Source organism: Orycteropus afer, unplaced genomic scaffold, assembly GCF_000298275.1.
Source record: "Orycteropus afer afer isolate SDZICR_OR568_19922 unplaced genomic scaffold, OryAfe1.0 scaffold00026, whole genome shotgun sequence".
In the NCBI taxonomy this organism is placed as follows: Eukaryota; Metazoa; Chordata; class Mammalia; order Tubulidentata; family Orycteropodidae; genus Orycteropus; species Orycteropus afer.
In genome coordinates, this window is record NW_006921613.1 from 17,008,111 (window position 1) to 17,027,459 (window position 19,349).

Sequence of the window (19,349 nt, forward strand, 5' to 3'; positions counted from 1 at the left end):
GTTCCTGGCTTTTATCCCCTTTCTCCTGCTCTTCCGGCCTGCTACTCTGGGTGCGCCTGAGTTTCCTCTCCTCACCTAATCCCTTCGGCTGATTGCTCTTCTCTCTGGCTTCCTGGCTTTCAATCCCCTTTCTCCTGCTCTTCCCGCCTGCTACTTTGGGCATCCCTGAGTTGTCTCTCCTCACCTGTAACCCTGGGGCTGACTCCTCTTCTGTCCGGGTTCCTGGCTTTTATCCCCTTTCTCTTGCTCTTCTGGCCTGCTACACCCATCCATAACCTAAATGTGATGTTTATCATTCTCAGTATTTACTTACATTTGTACTAGATATATGGAGTTTGGAATATTTTTAGATTTTATATTAATGTATTCTTCTGGAAGTTGCTTTGTTTTACTCATGTTATATTTGTGAATGTCAGTCATACATGTAGCTTTGATTTATTCATTATCACATGACTTCTTCATGTTTCTCCTTATAGGAACACAATAATGCGGGAGCTTGCCCCACAGTTCCAGATCCCATGGTCCATCCCAACAGAGGCTGAGGACATTCCCATTGTTCCTACCACATCTGGCACCATGTGAGCAAAACAAAAATTCTAGAGCAACCTACTTAAGAAACTTGAGATTTCTTAAGATAGACCAGTGGCTACTTCCTGACCATGCAGAATCTCACTAGTAGAGCCTGGGTGCCTTCTAGGCAGTCTGTTTAACCCCTGCTGATAGTCTGACTCTGCTCTTTGACATGTAAAATAGGATATGATGATTTGTGGGGTTGGGGAGGTTCTGACAACATTCCCCATCCTAGGATGGAACTTCGTTGTGTCATTGCAATTATCCGTCATGGGGATCGTACTCCCAAACAGAAGATGAAGATGGAAGTGACACACCCAAGGTAGGAAGGATATCTTAATTAGACAAATAGGTTTTGATGAGGGACAGGGTAGTTCCCAGAGGCTTTGACTGACTCCACACTGAAGCTTCTCCTTACTTCTTCAGGTTTTTCACTCTATTTGAAAAACATGGTGGCTACAAGACAGGGAAATTGAAATTAAAGCGACCTGAGCAGTTACAGGTAAGGTGGTGAATTGTGAAAGGCAGTGCTATGGGAAACATAAGGGGTATGAGATTGAGGACCTTGAGTAGAGACTAGGATAAAAGAATCACTGGCCACTTGCCTTCCTAAATGGATACCCTATTATTTCCTCCAGGAGGTGCTGGACATTACAAGGCTGCTGTTGGCTGAGCTGGAGAAAGAGCCAGGTGGTGAGATCGAGGAGAAGACTGGGAAACTAGAGCAGCTGAAGTCTGTGCTAGAGATGTGAGAAGCGAAATAGGAAATGGGAGCCAGTAATGGTGAAAATTGGGTGCTGGGGTAGAAGGTAAACTGTGACTTTATGCTGCAGGTATGGTCATTTCTCAGGCATCAACCGGAAAGTGCAGTTAACTTACTACCCTCATGGAGCAAAAGGTTCTAATGAAGGGCAAGGTAAGCTACAAATACCCCATTGCTATTACCACTCATATCTCTTGATTTCTTGATCTCTTAGATGACTTAACATTAGATGCCCCACTATTTTCCTTAGATCTAGACCTATACTCAGTACCCTTTATTATGTCAGATCCACAGAGGGAAGGTCTAGCCCCATCTCTACTGCTGGTACTAAAGTGGGGTGGAGAATTGACTCCTGCTGGTCGTGTTCAGGCTGAGGAGCTGGGCCGAGCTTTCCGCTGCATGTACCCTGGAGGACAGGGTGAGTATTTGTGGTAAGGGTGGTAAGGGTGGGTGATGGGTAAATACCTAGCAGGAATAAGATAGAGAGTAAGTTTGGAGAAATGAAGGGTCAGGGGCAGTGGGGAAGTTTGAGGGGAAATAAATATTTATAGCATGAACATTTATAGCAGTCAATTTCTGGTCCTCCCCATTGCCCCCAGGTGACTATGCTGGCTTCCCCGGTTGTGGTCTACTTCGTCTCCATAGTACTTTCCGCCATGACCTCAAAATCTATGCCTCTGATGAGGGCCGTGTCCAGATGACTGCTGCTGCCTTTGCTAAGGTACATACTACCATTCTCCCACAGCCCCAGCTTCCATGAGGTAGAGAACCAAATAGTGTAGAGAACAAGTTGGAAATTTCATGGTGTTTATATTACCAACTCAGAGAAGTTTCTACTTGTGTCTGACCTCATTCTATATTACTGAGAATGAACTGGTAATAATTAGTGGGGGTAGGTCCTTGACCTCTGTTCCATTTCCCCAAATGAGCTGCCATATGATCTCTGGGATCCATATGGATTCCAGCTAGCCTGGAGAGGAAACTAATAGACCTTGTGTATCCCCTCCAGGGCCTTCTGGCTCTAGAAGGGGAGCTGACACCCATTTTGGTACAAATGGTAAAAAGTGCCAACATGAATGGGCTCCTGGACAGTGATGGTGAATCCCTGAGCAGCTGCCAGCACCGAGTGAAGGCTCGACTACACCATATTTTGCAGCAGGATGCACCTTTTGGCCCTGAAGACTATGATCAGGTCAGGCTCTCCCTATTTCTGTGCCTAAAATACCCCAGATGCCAAATTCCTAAAATTCTAAATAATACTGCTTACTATGTATTTCATGGTGTTTATATGCCAACTCAGAGAAGTTCTGGGCACTCTTCTGGGTACTGTGTATGCATTATCTCATTCAATCCTTTCAGTAACCCTTTGAGTTAAGTACAGGTTCATAGTCTCTTAGCTACAACTTCAGAACTTGAAAAGATTTTGATAAGTTTGGCATCAAGGCTCATTTGGTGGCAAAACCTTGCATGACACGAACTGTCCTATATTCCTTATTTGTACCATTCAGTGTAGTCATACATTTAGTGCAGAGATATGAATGTGTTTGGTTATGCTCCAGATCCTGCTGGAAGTGTTATATATGTCATATGCACTGTATTAACTTCCTAAGTCCAAAAAATTTTCAATTTCAAAACACAGCTTGTTCTAAGAATTATCTAACAGTTCTAGGCTCAACTGAGCTGAGGATTGTGAAAGATAATAAGATGATCGTTGTTTTAAGTAATTTAGGGTCCCTTATTCTCTGGTAGCATAGTGCCTAAGGCATTTGACTGCTAACCAGAAGGCTGGCGGTTCAAACCTACCAGCCACCCCTCAGAAGGAAGATTGGGCAATCTACTTCTATAGTGATACCGCCTCGGAAACCCAAGGAGGGGTTGCTATGAGTCGGGTCCAACTCAACAGCAGTGAGTTTAGTTGATTTATGAAATTTTAGTCACATCAACATCTGGTAGCTCAAATGGGATGCTGGAATAGCTGGGCTCTCTTTCTCTTTATGCTCTCCATGTAGTTTCAGAGCTTCTCCTCTCTATGTGTTTTCTTCCTTGTGTAGTTTCTTTGGCATGGTAGCTTCAAAAACCAAACCCATTGCTGCTGAGTTGATTCTGACTCATAGCGACCCTGTAGGACAGTAGAACTTCCCCATAGGGTTTTCAAGGCTGTAATCTTTATGGAAGTAGACAACCATATCTTTTTCTTACAGAGCGGCTGTTTAGTTTGAACTGCTGACCTTTTGGTTATCAGCCAAATGCTTAACTATAGTGCCACCAGGGCTCCTGATGGTAGCTTAGGGCTCCCTGAAAGCACAAAATTAAAAGCTTCCAGGCTTTCTTAAAGTGTATGCCCATGATTAGCATAGCTTAACTTTGTCATTTTTTATTGGTTAGGCAAGTCCAGGCCCAGGCCAGATTCAAGAGAAATGGAGGATGACAAAGAATTGAGGGCCATCTTTAACCCACAATATGGACTGTGGACCTGTACAACTTTTCCCTTACTTTACAGATGAAGGAACCTAGACTCAGAAGAATTTAAGTAACATTTTCCAAGGTTATCTAGCTCTTATGACCCAAGGAGTCTAATTCTAGAGTCCAGGCTATAACCACTTCAGTACACTGGCTCACAGTAGTAGTCACAGTGCATGTCACTACCCAGTGTGATCATCCTTTTTCCTGTGTAGCAATCAGTACTCACTCTGAGAGAGGGCCCTAACTTACCCCTCTAGCACCAGGGAACAGGCCTAGAGGCTTTTAGGATTTTTATCAGGGCAATAAAGTAGAGTCAACACAAGTCCAAGACACTTCCTTTTTCTGTAGGGAGCTACACCAAGTCCAGGTGGCTGAGGAAATTTCATATTTCAGGTGCCATCATGGAATTCAGACTGGGCCTAACATCACCTTGTGTCTGAGTGGATCTGACTTAAGGGTTGTCTTAGAATGGATCTAGGCAAGGATTGGCAGAGGGTCATTTTTCAGAAAGTGGCTTCCCACCAACTTAACCTCTAACAGCTCCTCATTTTTGATAGGTTCTTAAAGAAGCTAAGTAGACTAGCACATTGCCTAGGATTCTGAGCAGGACTTGATAAGTGGAAGGTCCTTTTTTTCTAATTCATTGCTCAGTACCAAATCCAGGAAAACTCAGCACCTTCCCTTTTCTCCTTACTTCCTTTTTCCAGCAAGAAGGGGACATGTGAGGACCTAGGTAGAGTGTATGTATTCTACCTATAGCCTCTATACCTTCCCCATATGGTGGCATCCCTCATGGACTGTGACTGTCCCAAAAACTTAAGTTGAAACCCAGTTCTGAGGCAGCACCTCTACTTAGGTTCAGACTAACATCTTGTCTAGAGGAACAAGATAATCTTATCTTTAATATCCATCCATGAAATGTTCTAGGGAGATTTTGAGGGATTTTGGTTTAATCTTTATTCACCAGCATTTTCCAGGTATATTTTAGAACCCCTGAGAAAAGACCGCTAGACTACAAGACTTTTTGATCAACTTCTCTTAGGTGATTGTGAGTTAGAGTAGTCCCCTTATCTGACGGTTCTGAACTACTAGTGTGCCTGTGACCTGATAACACTCTTGGGAGTGAGCCAACAAACAGATCTGTGTTACAGGCAGTCTCTTTATAATAAACTCACAGGGATCTGAGCAACTGGCACTGAGCCTATCTAGCTTTTCTTCTCTCTGTTCTCCACAGCTGGCTCCCACTGGAAGCACTTCTCTGCTCAATTCCATGGCTATCATCCAGAATCCTGTGAAGATCTGTGATCAGGTATTTGCCCTGATTGAAAACCTCACCCACCAGATCCGGGAACGGATGCAGGACCCCAGGTCTGTAGGTGGGTATGAATACTGCTATTTCCCTTCTAGGTCTCGGTTGTGGATGAGTTTTTTCTCCCCTAAATATCTGACAAAAAGAATCTTTATATCTCTGGTTCTACTTCAGAGATGTCAGGGTCTTTATTTTATTTTATTTTTTAGTTAGAGATAAAATATTTGGCTCTGCCTGCCTTCCTTTCAGACCTGCAACTTTACCACAGCGAGACACTAGAACTAATGCTACAGCGTTGGAGCAAACTGGAGCGTGACTTTCGACAGAAAAATGGGCGTTATGACATTAGTAAGATCCCTGATATCTATGACTGTGTCAAATATGATGTGCAACACAATGGGAGTCTGGGACTTCAAGGCACAGCAGAGTTACTACGTCTCTCTAAGGCACTGGCCGATGTGGTCATTCCCCAGGTATGTTTCATATACCAAAAGAAAAAAAACCCAAACTCATTGCCATTGAGTCGGATCTGACTCCTGGCGACCCCTCCTTGGGTTTCTGAGTCAGTATCACTATGGAAGTAGATTGTCCAATCTTTCTTCTAAGGAGTGGCTGGTGGGTTTGAACCACCAGCCTTCTGATTAGCAGTCAAATGCTTTAGGCACTATGCCAGCAGAGCTGCTATGTCTCATATAAGGTGTCTTATTTATCTAGTGCTGCTATAACAGAAATACCAAAGTGGATGGCTTTAATAACAGAAATTTATTTTCTCACAGTTTAGGATTCTAGAAGTCCAAATTCAGACCACTGGCTCTAGAGGAAGGTTTTCTCTCTCTGTCAGCTCTTGAGAAAGGTCTTTGTCTCTTCAGTTTCTGTTTCCTGCTCCTTGACGATCTCCTTGTGTCTTGGCATCTGTTTTACCCTATCTCTCCTCTGCTTGCTTGTTTGTTTAATTTCTTTTATATCTCAAAAGGGATTTACTTAAACCCTATACTAATCCTGCCTCATAAACATACAGTGTACTTATTTCCTAATGGGATTATAACCACAGGCAAAAAAGTTAGGATTTATAACACGTATTTTTTGGGGGACACAATTCAATCCATAGCATTCTACCCTTTGGCCCCCAAAATTCATATTCTTCCCACATGTAAAACACATTCACCCCATTCATTCCAAAAGTCTTAAATCAACTCCAAGTCCAAAATCTCATCTGAATCATTTAAATCAAATGTTGGTGAGACTTTAGTCATATTCCATCCTAGGGCAAAATTCCTCTTCCTCTGTGAACCTGTGAAACCTGTGTTGTTGTTGTTGTTGTGTGCCATCGAGTCGGACCCGAGTCATAGTGACCCTTCCTTGGGTTTCCGAGGCAGTATCACTATGGAAGTAGATTGCCCCATTTTCCTTCTGATGAGTGGCTGGTGGGTTTGAACTGCCAGCCTTCTGGTTAGCAGTCAAGTGCCTTAGGCACTACGCTACCAGAGCTCCTTTGTGAAACCTAGACTACAAGTTATCTGTTTCCAAAGTACAATGATGGAAGAGGCACAAAGTTGACATTTCCATTACAAATGGAAGAGATTAGAGGGAAGGAAGGGATAATAGGCACCAACAAATCCAAACCCCAGCAGAATAATTTGTTAGTTCTCAAGGACTGACAATAATTCTGTATTCTCTGAGACCATCTAGGCAATGGCTCTGCCCTCCAGATTCTGAGTATTGGCCACTCTCTCTGAATTCTGGTGGGAGGCTCCTCAGTCCTGGGCTTCAGCTCTACCTTCACTTGGACTGCAACTCTACTCCCTTGCCTTTGGGTGGCCCTATTCTCCTAGTCCTCTGAATGGCAACCCTATCCTCTTGGCCCCAGCAGACCTTGTTCTGCCCGTTGGATATGGCAGCCCTGCCCCCTTAGTTTTAGTTGGTGACCCCATCCTCTTGGTGCTTGTGAACAATAGCTGCATACTCTGGAACCTAGTTGGCTATGGCCCCACTCTTTGAAATTCCAGAGGTCATGCCCCCAATTCTTTAAGATTGAGGCAGCTCTGCTTTCTGTGCTCCTTCCAACAGTTCTGCTGATCTCTGAGCTGCTCCAGGGATGGTTCTTTTTTTTTTCTCTTGTAGGACAAGAGATGTAGCTCCTTTGGCCTGTTTTCTGCCTGCAGACAGTGTTCTCTCCTTTCATACTTTCTCTGTCTCCTTCAGTCTAAGCTAGTGGGTTTTTTGCTGTGGTAGTTGGTCGGATCCATCAGTCACGGGCTTAAACTCTTTAACAAAGATTGTGTAGCCAATTTGGTGAAAATTCTAGGACACATGTCCTTAGTTTGTATAATAGAATTTTCCAAATCTTTAAGTTTGTTTTCATTTTGCACAATTCATTTTTAAGTCCATCTCTTTCCTCTCACATTTTACTATAAACAAGGAGAAACAATGTGGCCCCTTTAAGATCTTGCTTAGAAATTTCCTCAGCCAAGTATTTAAGTTCATTACTTACAAGTTCTACTTTCTACCAAACATTTGAACTTAATTTTGACAATTTCTTTGACAGTGCATAAAAAGCATCATCCTTTTTCCATTGTCCAATCACATGCTTATCATTTCCTTTTAAAACCTAACCAGCAGAACATTTAATGTCTACATTTCTAGCAACATTCTGTTGCTGGTGCCATATGTATTCTCTAAGACAATAGAGACTTTCTGTATAGTTTTCCTCACTTCCTTCGGAGCCCTCACCAGAATTGCCTTTGATGTCCATAATTCTATGAATAGTCTTTTCAAGGCAATCTAGGCTTTTACAATTAGTCATCTTAAACCTCTTCCAGCCTCTACCCATTACCCAATTCTAAAATGGCTTCCACATTATAGATATCTGTTGGAGCAGTACCCCATTCCTCTAGTACCACATTCTGTCTTAGTTGTTTAATGTTGCTTTAGCAGAAATACCACAAGTAGATAACTTTAACAAACTGAAATTTATTTTCTTGCAGTTTTGTTGTTGTTGTTGTTATGTGCCGTCGAGTCAAACCCGACTCATAGCGACCCCTCCTTGGGTTTCCAAGGCAGTATCACTACGGAAGTAGGATTGCCCAAATCTGAATTCAGAGTGCTAGCTCTAGGGGAAGGCTTTTTCTCTCTGTTGGCTCTAGAGGAAAGTCTTTGTCTCTTCATCTCTTCATCTTCTGCTTTCTGATTCCTTGAAGATATTCATGTGTCTTGTCATCTATCTTACTCCATCTCTCCTCTGATTTCTTGTTTGTTTAATCTCTTTTATATCTCAAAAAAGATTGACTTAAGACACACCTTGCACTAATCTTGCCTCATTAACATAATAGTGAACTCATTCCCAAGTAGGATTATAACCACAAGTATAGAAGTTAGAATCTACAACACATATTTTTTGGGGGTACAATTCAGTCCATAGCATGAGGAATCCAGCCTAAGATGGGGACATTGGGGAGGGAGGCAGAGAAAATGTAGAAAGGAGGTGTGGTATGGGAAGCAGGTGAAGAAAACTTAGAGAAGGATTTGGTTGAGTTGCTACATATCTCCAGGTTCACTCTGGCCCTAGGAAGTACAGGAGACTGACTGTGGAGAAACCTGAGAGGGGGAATGTAGTGGATATGAGAGAAGCCCTAGACCTGAGGTAAAGACAGGCATGATCTTGGGCCTGGGAGGATGAGGCAAGAGGAAGAAATGATTCAGTGAGGTGCTTATTTCTGGTCTGTGACACTCAGGAGTATGGGATCAGTCAAGAGGAGAAGCTGGAAATTGCTGTCGGTTTCTGTCTTCCTTTGTTGCGGAAGATACTACTTGACCTGCAGAGAACCCACGAGGATGAGTCTGTCAACAAGCTGCATCCCCTGTGAGGGAGGGCTGGGAGGGGTGCTGGATGGAGGGAGGGGCATGTCAGGGAGTCCTAGGGGAACCAAGGTTGGGACAGCCTGGGGAACCAAGAATAGATGAGATCCTGGGACAGAAAGAAGAGAAGTCTTTGAAGTGGGAGGAGGGAGTTTGTGGAGGGGTGGAAAGAGGATTATGAGTGTGTGAGTGACTTAGCTATTATCTCAGGTATTCCCGAGGAGTGCTTTCCCCAGGCCGCCATGTTCGAACACGTCTCTACTTTACCAGCGAGAGCCATGTCCACTCCCTGCTAAGTGTCTTCCGTTATGGAGGACTTCTTGATGTAAGGATCTTCTTCTGAATTCAGTGTGTAAACATATTTTCTCAGCATTCTTTTATGTTCCTCTTCTTCCTCCTCATGATTCTTTTTTTTTTTTTTTTTTTTAAACTGTAAGCTTTCTCTGTGTTCCTATCCATTTGCTGACTCTTGGCCTTGGACCTTGACTTACCTCTTCTTGTGTTTGATAGGAGACCCAGGATGCACAATGGCAGCGTGCTTTGGCTTACCTTAGTGCCATCTCAGAGCTCAATTACATGACTCAAATTGTCATCATGCTTTACGAGGACAACACACGGGTGAGGAGCTGGCAGGGTGGGATGGGGAGAGGGTCCCTTCTCTTTACCTTTGTACCCTTTTAGAAGAAAATTTCTTACCTTCAGAATTTGTAGAATCTGACTAGGTGTGGCACCTACAGTACAGCATGACAGAGCATCCAGGAGGTTCCTAGTAGAATAAAAATATATTCTTGGATGGTGTTAAGCTACAGAGACACCATAGAACATGCTGTGGCATTGGGGATAATATGGAATTAAGGACAGTATTCCTTAGAACTTATAGTCTTTTTCCCTTCAAACATTGTTACACATGTAACTTCTTCATCTGGTTCCACAAAGATACCGTTAAATGTGCTGCTAGATGCACTGTAGCAAAGCTGAGTAACTACGACAGATAGATGGGAAGGGTTATAGAACTGGAAGTTGGAAAATCATGTAGGGTGGTGAGCTAGAAATGGTAGAGGTGAGGGAATTAGGATTCTGTAACATTAGGCTATAGTTATAGCTCTAGTAGATCAGCCCTAAGTGAGGCCAGACACTTAAACTTCAGTCCTGGGAAGGTATATCCCCTTGAGTTCCTCTCTGTTGCCCTAGTCTGTTCTTCTACCACTATTTCCAACTTCTCCTAACTGCCCTTTCATCTGGTGATGTCCTGTAGAATCCCTTATCAGAGGAACGGTTCCACGTGGAGCTACACTTCAGCCCTGGAGTGAAAGGTGTTGAAGAAGAAGGAAGTGCCCCAACTGGCTGTGGATTCCGTCCAGCCTCTTCTGAGGTGGGTTGTGGTGCTTGATTTAGGACTAGAGGACTTAGGAACCTAGTAACGGGAAAATAGGAAATGGTATCGGGGAGGTAAAAGAGTTGGGGGATTTAGGATTAGGAGTCTAGAGGATATTGACTCTTTTCTTTTCTGTGCCTGTTAAACAGAATGAAGAGATGAGCAGAGACCAAGGCAGCATGGAGAACTTGTGCCCTGGGAAGGCATCAGATGAGCCAGACCGGGCATTGCAGACTTCACCCCAGCCCTTTGAAGGCCCTGGCCTCCCAAGGAGATCACCTCTTATTCGTAACCGAAAAGCTGGCTCCATGGAGGTAATGTGAGGGGCTTGGGACAAAGACTGGAAGGGATGGAAGTGCTCTTAGAACAATATCCATGTGCCCTCTAAATATCCTTAGGCTACTTCCTGGGAACCATTCTTGGGGACCTGAGTCTTCCTGCCCCTAATGAATATGTTTTACTTAATCTCTCTTTCATAGCTGGCCTACCAATAGAGCGCCTACAAATTGGTTGCTACTTCTGAGATTAAAGACATGTCTGATGGGTGCCTGAGAAATAAGGGTATTAAAGATGAGATTGAGGAGAGGACCTATAAATAAATGTGGAAAGGCAGTTCTTCAAAAGGAAACATAGGAGAGACAGCATAAACTCTGAAGTCTGACAGTCCTGGGCTAAAATCCTAGGCTGATCTTAGAACCTGTGTGACCTTGGACAAGTAGCTTAACTTCTCCAAGTCTCAAGTTTTTTTCATCTGTAAAATAGGATTAATAGCCATCTTATAGGCACTAAATAAACAGTAACTATAATAACAATATACTTGCTATTAAAGGCCAGGGTCTTTCCATTACTTTGGTGCCTTGAGTAAAAATTATAGCTCAGTCAAGGGCAGAGGCACTTTAATTTAATCCCTTAGAGTTATTTATACTGTTATCTCAGGAAGGGAATCAAGTTTGGAGGTCTGTCTTTCTTTTTATTCTGACAAAGAGGTTTATCTGCCTGGTCCGTGTTCTGCTCTTCTTGGCATTTGTCTCTAGCCTTGGTTCTAGTTCTCTAGTTGTTTTGGTCTTTTTTCCTAGAAAGATTGTTTCCCTTTTTGGCCCAATGACACTCCTTTTGACCCCATGATTTCTTCCTGTCTCTGACTGTCTGATTTGGGTCTTGCTCTGACCTGATTAATCTGTTAACCTGACTCTGGGCCAGCTCTCTATCTTGGACAATTTTTTTTTTTTTTTTTTTTTCCATTTTATGGATATCTCAGAAGAATCTTACAACTAGCTTCATTCAGCCATAGGCTTAAAGTTCAGATTTTGAAGAAAAATGAGAAGAAAAACCTGCAATCTCTTTTCTGGACTCATACTTTTCTTTCCTGATTATTTTAAGATGAATTTGAGGTTAAGAATATACAGAGTTCTTTTAGGTGAGGTATTTATTATTTTCTCTGAGGTATAGGTATAATTTGGTATCATAGTATTCTAGTATGCTACAGGCTCATGTGAAATAGATCAAGTGGACAGGATGACACATAATCTTCCATCAATAAACTCCTCCACATCTAAATGTCCTCCCCATCCATCTGGTCTGCTAGTTTCCCCAGCACTGTTGTACTTGACCTTCTTTTGTTTTCTGGCTTAAGCCATCAAGAGACATAGGGCAAAAGAGAACTCTCTCTGTGTCATTTCTCAGACTTAATGAAATTGACTTCTTCCCTTCAGGGTTGCAGAACTCTTCCTATTGTAATCTCATTCCTTGCTTTCAGTTACTTGTGCTACTTACACCCTGGATCATCTAGAATAATGGTTGCCTAGGACATGCTCTTAAGCTTTGCAAGAAAATCTTCTCTCTGCTTCTTGGTCACACATCTTCTAATATTAATAGACCTCCTCTTGCTCTATAACTCTAAGCATTGGGCAGTCTTATCCTTGTCACCTACAAGCCTTCCCCTATCTCTTCTTTTCCTCTTGTCATCTTACATATTTGGACTGTTTTAGATTACAAAACCTGTGACCTTCACAGCAGCTGTGCCCTAGGTGTTCATCCTCTCTAGCTCTGTAACTAGCTCTGTCCTGAGGGCACTGAGGCTGTCTGGAGCATGGGGGTTAAAGGGACCGTGACCGGCTTTCCACCCGGTCTGATTGCAGGGCATGAACATGCAGTGTACGGGGAGCCTGGACCTGATCCCCTTGCGGGGACGGCGCCGCCGGAGGTCAGGAGACCTGCCCCGGCCTTCCCCAGCCATCGGCCTGCAGTCTCGGGCTGTGTCCACCACTCACCTGGCGTCCTGCACACAGGTGTCCCCTCCCTACCTTTCCTTCCTTTTCTGCCTTCTGTCTTTGCCTTTTGGGTTCTAGGGACTCAGAACATTACCTAAGTGGGGTGTGTGTATGTTGGGTGTTGAATGATTTGGCCCTCATAGGCTTTTTGAAAATCTGTTTCATGTCTCCAAGAGTGAGACATTTAGTGTGGAGGGCTTCTTGGTTCAGATAAGAAATTGAGTATGGTTGTAGCCATAGCTGTCCATGGAGAGGAGAGAGGGTAGACAGACTTTATTTCTTGTTTGTACCTAAGTTGTTATGATAAGCTTTTTGAGTCCTGGGGAGAGAGAGAAAAAAATTAGGGCCTGCTCTGCTGAGAATTAGGAAGAGTTGAATAATGATTTGTCAGATTTGGAATGGGAAGGGCTGGGTGACACCAGAGGCATCTTGGAAATAGTGCCTTCTAATATGCAAGGCTTCCTTGGGCAGTTTCCTCCACAAAGTACACTCTCCATTCCCTTTTCTTTCTTCTTCACCCATCAAAATCCTTTGATTCTCCTAAACTTTCTGACACTGCTTGGCTTTGTAGGGGCAGGAATTCAGGACCTAGGTTTTTGAGTTCTGTGTTGATGTGGAAAAATGGTGATATATAGACCTTTTTTGGCAGGTGCTTTCTGAGACTTCATCCTCAAGACCTGGTGGCTACCGGCTCTTTTCCTCTTCAAGGCCACCGACAGAGATGAAGCAGAGTGGTCTAGGTATGATTTTGTGGCATCTCTCACTTGATTTTGGGAAGGGGTATTTATCTTTTTTTTTTTTAATAGTTTTATCTTGGGGAGTCTTTATTGTAGGAGCTGGGATCATCTAGTCAGCAGTATTGTCAGGTGGGAGGAGGGAAGATGAATTGGGAAAAGCCATCTTTAGGTGTGAACTTTGATCCCAGATGATTATTTGCATTCCCAGAAGATGTTTGTCTTTTAATTTTCTACACCAATCCCATTTCTATGGCTCAAGGCCATTTTTCTGGCTTCCCTTCTCATTCCTTATCTGTCCTTCTAGCCTAGCCCAGTCCTTAAGGGACCCTGGAGACTCTGAACCTTTAGAGTTATCAGAGACAAAGCTATAAATAGAGGTATATGTGACCCCTGTAAGTGTCCTATTCCTCATTTGGAGAACTTGTTCCATATCTTCCTCTGAAACCTATGTTTTTCACATCCCTGCTCTGGCCCTCCCACCTCTGTGCCCTCTCTTCCATCCTCTCCTAATCCAGTGACTCTTTTCCTTCCTTCCTGAAAATTAAAAGGTGAATCTGAGACTGGTACAGTGATAGAGGCTTCTTTCAGGATTTTGAGGGAATGTCTCTTGATTTTTTTGATGCCGAGAGAGGAGTGGAGAGCATCATCCAGCATTTCCTGAGAAAAATAGACTACATGAAGACTAAGCCTCAGAGGATATTATATTTTTTGGGGTGGAGGAACTGGTGCTTAGGAGGGGCTATCTCTGAACACAGTGCCTTGTGAGTTGGGACTAGAAATAGTGGTTAAAGACAATTGTCTGAGGTCTAGACTTGGTCCTCTTTTTTTTTCCTATTATATTATCCTATTATTCTCTCCATTTAGCTCCTCTTATTTTTGTTACTTTTGTCCTTGGTACCTTTTTTTTTTTTTTGCCCCTAAATGGTCAGTATTTGGTCCAGCAAGGGGAAGAAAGATTTTGATAATTTTCTGTCTACTAATTTTACACAGATAGGTTGCATTCCAGATACCTGAAATGAAGTGGATGATTTGGGACATGAGAAATAAATGACAAATGTGTAAATTTATAATACAGACTTTTCTTCCCAGAAGTCTCAGAAAAAAATAGGTTACTAAGGTAGTCTGAAAAAAGTGATGTGTATCTGGCCTGGTTAAGTAGGGGTACTGTCAAGAGCAAGCCAGAGGAGTTGACCTGGGACTAGTTGACAGATGGTGGTGGTAAGGTAGAGACAACCCTCTGTGATGATCTGAGGACTGGGCAGATCGAGGTTGGCAGAACTGTGCCAGGAAATTACTCAGAGGAGGAAGTAAATGTAGAACAGAGCTTGGGGTGCTTTGGGACAGAGCCAGCTCTTTTTAGCTTCTCTGAAGAAAGGCAGACATATTTAACAACCCTTATTTCTTCTGAAACTCTATTCCAGAGCCTGTTTGAGCATAAAAGGTAGGAAACATCATTTCATAGAGGAATTCTAGGGTGGATATTATCACCATTTGAACTTTCTAATTTCTGTGGTGACCCTAAAATCTTGGAACTCCTAAAACCGTGGCCCCTTCTTTGTGGGCTCAAAGAAAATTGGCCTCCTCTTCCTGTATCCTTTTCCCCTGAATGTCAAGTTCCCAAGGTAAACCCTGGGTCTTGGATAAGATGGGTTTGGAAGTAGAAGGGCAAATCCTAAGAACTTGGGTGTCAGCCTTGTCTCTATCTTCCCACTCTGTCCTTATAGGCTATAGTTGGAGAAGGGACCATGGATTCCTAACCCTATTCCAGATCAGATACTAGGGACAGTACAACCCTGATTAATTTTCTTCAGAGATTCTTTTAGTTTTATTTACTCCTCTGATTGGCAATGGAGCTCTCTTTTCTCTCTTTGAACTTGTGTGTGTGGGTATCTGACTTTAGGATAAGGGTTACAAGACAGAAAGTAAACTTTTGAGATCAGAAAACATGTTTTTTTTTTTGTTATTGTTTCTTGCTCATTGGGCCCACCTCTTTAGTTCAATGCAGTAAATGTGCTCTACATATAATCAGTTGATTATTCAGTTTGTCTCCTTCTTGTCTTCAGAAATGATACTCTGTTTCCTCTTAATGAAAATATTATTTTCTGAGTTCGGTCCTTAGAAATAGAAGACCAGATTCTAGGCCAGCTTAGCTCCTAACAAACTGTGTGCCTTTAGCAAATGAGATAGATCCCTTTTGGAGCTCTAGAATGAAAAAATTGAACAAGATAATCTCTGAGTCCTTTATAGCTTGAAAAATTCAATGAGTCTTATATTTTCTTTCTGGGGAGAGATGAAAAGGCCTGAAAGGAGGAGGTAGAAGGGAGGGGACACTGGATAAAGAACTTAAGAAGAATTGGAAGGGTACTAGCTGAGTTCTCAAAACCTAGTGTCTAGTTCCAATCAAAGCTCTTTACTTTTAAACATACAAGGGATTAGATTTCTGGGTTCCTCAATCCTTATAGGAACTCTGGTAGCATAACGCCTCAGTCATTTGACTGCTAACCAGAAGGCTGGTGGTTCAAACCCAACAGCCACTCCTCAGAAGGGAGGTTGGGCAATCTACTTCCATAGTGATACCACTTCTGAAACCCAAGGAAAGGTCACTATGAGTCAGATCTGACTCGACAACAGTGAATTAGGAGGTCTGGTAGCATAGTGCCTAAGGCACTTGACTGCTAACCAGAAGTCTGGCGGTTCAAACTCACCAGCCACTCCTTGGAAGGAAGGTTGGGCAATCTACTTCCGTAACGATACTGCCTCGGAAACCCAGGGAGGGGTCATTATGAGTCGAGTCCGACTCCATGGCACATAACAACACAACACAACAACAATCCTTATATCCAGGATAAGGGACATGGAACTAAATCTAAGGAGTTCTACAGAAATCTACCTATTCTTTTGGCATTTCTGAGAACCACCTGGAGAGCTTAGTCTAGTCTATCACTTCAGGTAGCTTTGAATCCCCTAATATGACTAACCCTGCATTTGTAGTGGCCACTTGTCTCTGCCTTATAGCCTCTTCAGGAGAGCCCCTACTTTGTTTGTCCAGTATGGCTATGGGCAGTAGTGAAAGCTAATTTGTGGTTATGTGTAGTGACCACATGGTGGTGGCTGTAAGTGGCTGTGTGTGTGTGTGTGTCTTGATGTTGTCGTGTGAAGTTGTGTGTACTTCTGTGTAGTAATTGCAGCTTTGCGTGGCTACTAATGCACTCCCGGCCTTGCAGGCTCACAGTGCACAGGGCTGTTCAGCACCACAGTGCTGGGTGGTTCCTCCAGTGCCCCGAATCTACAGGACTACGCCTGCAGCCATGGCAAAAAGCTACCACCTGCCAGTCTGAAGCACCGAGATGGTATGTGGGTGGGTTTTTTGGGGGGCAACTCCTTTCTTCATTTGTCCCCCAGCAAAGACACAGCTCAAGAACTGTTCATGCTCATGATGGCACTGACACTGACCTTATAACAGAAGTTTTCTTCATCAATTTTAGATGGGAGAAGGACTCAGGACCCCATCCACCCCTCCATTTGCATTCCCTCTTGCCATACAAATACTACTTATTTATGCTTATCCCTTCATACAGCCCTGCTATGTCAATGTACTCCACCTTTGTACTCTTTCCTGGACTCTGGTCTGTAGGGTAAGGACCAAGGAGGATAATCCATGGTTAGGAAGAATGCAGTGGAACTTTGATTAAAATCTAGGAAAGGTTTAGGAATGGGGAAATTGCTCAGCCAAGGCAGGAAAGATGATACAGAAAGAGATTGGGGGATGGGATGAAAGTTTCTATAAAGATTTTATTTTCAAATGACCAGAAAGAGAACGTGGTGGTGAAATTAGGATTGTTTGTGGGGACGTCTTGTGGTAGAGATGACACACAGATTCCTAAGAGGAGATTTTTTTACCAAGGGAAAAGGTTGAAATGTAGTCAGGAAGCTGAGGGGTGGGGGTGGGAGCACTTCATATAACTAACTGTAAAGAACAGAGTATATTTTGGGCAGATTCCAGAGTAGAATGTGGGGACAGGGTGGGTATAATCCCCATGATGTCTTTTCTCCCCAGAGCTCTTGTTTGTCCCGGCCGTAAAACGATTTTCTGTGTCGTTTGCAAAGCATCCGACTAACGGTACGTTTGCTTCTGACTCAACATCATTCCTCTTCATCATGTCATCTTGACACTCAACCTCTAAGTTCCGACACTGATTTTGTCTCTCCTTGCACTGTGTGGACACCCTACTGTCTCTGAATGAGTCACTCACTAAGTGTCCCTCCTGGGACATTTCCCTTGTTGTGACAACCTTAGCCTTGGCTGTAGCCTGGCTGTCCTGTATCTGTGGCAACTCAAGGTCTTACTTCCATAACCACCATCATCACCATTCTGTCACTTTTGTCAGCATTACACTAAAATATTTATTAAGCCTCTCCCATTTCCATCACATGACTGCTAGACTTTATACAAACATGGTAATGGTTCCCCTTCTTAGGAAGATTTATTTCCTAAATCATCCCCATTTCTTCTCCCTCTACCCCCTAGCTCATATAATTTTGATATTTCTCTTTTTTCTTCAACTCTTTTCTTGGGGTGGAATGAAAAGTTTGTTCCTCTTTTGGAGTAGTGCTGCAGTTGCCAGCTCCCAAACCTACTCGTAATGGTTTTGGTCTTAAGTATAGTTTCCCATCTTCATATTCCTGTATCTTACGATTGTGTGTACTTTGTGTGGCTCTCATGTGCCTGGCATCTGCTTTATGTTACTACTAACCTAGTGCCTGGCCCTAGAAATCAGGAACCCAGACTGATTTGGGGCAAAAGAAAAAAAGAAAGGAGTAGGAGGTGGTAGTAAAGGGAAAAAGACTGTACCTTAAGTTTTTCATTATAGTTTCCATGTATGCCCAGCCTACATGTGGCGCTGATTTTTCAGAGAAGGTAGAAGTAACAGGTTGAGATGTCTTCTGGGGATTCTGGGGGAGCTTAGGAACGAATAAGAATATTAAAGAACTTGGTCTGCCTGCACTATGGTGGGAGAGTTTTGAGATGAGTGAAAACCAAAAATTAGTCTCTTTGTTAGGTATGACAGGGGAACCCAGGGCTCACTCCCTGTTGAAGTTTTATCCTTTATATCCTTAGGTTTCTCTCTACATTTCTATGTTGTCTTCAATATAAAACCAATGCCATTATATTTCATTTTCTTCTGTCCAAGAGCTTCGACCCTCCAAAGGAGGTAACATAAGTCTGGCTAGAAAAGCCTCCAGGTGCTCATCTCCTGCACTGTAACCAGTGGCAGCTACTAGACTTTAGACCAGTCATGCCATAAATCTGCACTACACATTGCTGAAATCTCTCCCTGGGTTGACTAGCCTGCATTTCTCAGTTTATCCCCCTCCATCCAGGCTCCCATTTGTACCTATCATGGGAGCTCCCCAGTCAGTGTGGCATGGTTGTACCTACTCATTTAGCTTCACATTCTTCTGTCCTTCATGTGCTACAATCATCTCCAAAGTAGAACATGATGCATCTATCTCAGAGTCTTGTACTTGGACTTAGGAGACTTAATACATAGGGTCCTGAAACTTGAACTTGGAACCCTGAAATCTGAGCTAAATCAAAGATCTCCTAGTTCTCAGACTTAATAAGAAAAGACCCAAGTTCATAAAACAGATCCTCAAACTATATCATCTGCAGTCCCATAAATTCCTGGTTAGTAGCCTCCCTAGTTGAAGAAGAGAAGAATCAATTCTAACAAAAGGAGGGAGGAAGAAGGTAATTCAGGTATTGTGTAGGAGAAAGCTATTCAAGATTCCCTCCAATACCCTGAATTCTTCCTTAGGAGTCTTTTGGCCTCCTTTATTCTTATACTTGAGCTTGAAGGCTAAAGTGCTTGAGAAACCAGTGTCTGGGATCTACCTGTTGGAGCTATTATGACTCTTATGGAAGGTTACCTAGATTTCATTTGGCGCTCATTGGATATGATCTTGCTCAACTAACTCAGCAATGGAAGATTAGTCACAACAAGTG

The 19,349-nt window shown here is 43.1% G+C and overlaps 1 protein-coding gene across 1 annotated transcript in view; it reads left to right on the forward strand.

Moving 5' to 3' along the window:
* Positions 1 to 19,349, forward strand: part of PPIP5K1 (diphosphoinositol pentakisphosphate kinase 1) — a 36,651-nt gene that overhangs the window by 6,624 nt on the left and 10,678 nt on the right. Inside the window, exons 9-27 of the mRNA XM_042783676.1 lie at positions 477 to 578; positions 806 to 892; positions 997 to 1,072; positions 1,209 to 1,318; positions 1,404 to 1,486; positions 1,620 to 1,751; positions 1,933 to 2,054; positions 2,343 to 2,525; positions 5,031 to 5,172; positions 5,355 to 5,578; positions 8,837 to 8,964; positions 9,171 to 9,285; positions 9,471 to 9,578; positions 10,216 to 10,332; positions 10,485 to 10,649; positions 12,474 to 12,623; positions 13,255 to 13,345; positions 16,567 to 16,692; positions 17,400 to 17,462. Of these exons, the coding sequence (XP_042639610.1) occupies positions 477 to 578; positions 806 to 892; positions 997 to 1,072; positions 1,209 to 1,318; positions 1,404 to 1,486; positions 1,620 to 1,751; positions 1,933 to 2,054; positions 2,343 to 2,525; positions 5,031 to 5,172; positions 5,355 to 5,578; positions 8,837 to 8,964; positions 9,171 to 9,285; positions 9,471 to 9,578; positions 10,216 to 10,332; positions 10,485 to 10,649; positions 12,474 to 12,623; positions 13,255 to 13,345; positions 16,567 to 16,692; positions 17,400 to 17,462 (2,324 nt within the window). The remainder of the gene's footprint in view (positions 1 to 476; positions 579 to 805; positions 893 to 996; positions 1,073 to 1,208; positions 1,319 to 1,403; positions 1,487 to 1,619; positions 1,752 to 1,932; positions 2,055 to 2,342; positions 2,526 to 5,030; positions 5,173 to 5,354; positions 5,579 to 8,836; positions 8,965 to 9,170; positions 9,286 to 9,470; positions 9,579 to 10,215; positions 10,333 to 10,484; positions 10,650 to 12,473; positions 12,624 to 13,254; positions 13,346 to 16,566; positions 16,693 to 17,399; positions 17,463 to 19,349) is intronic.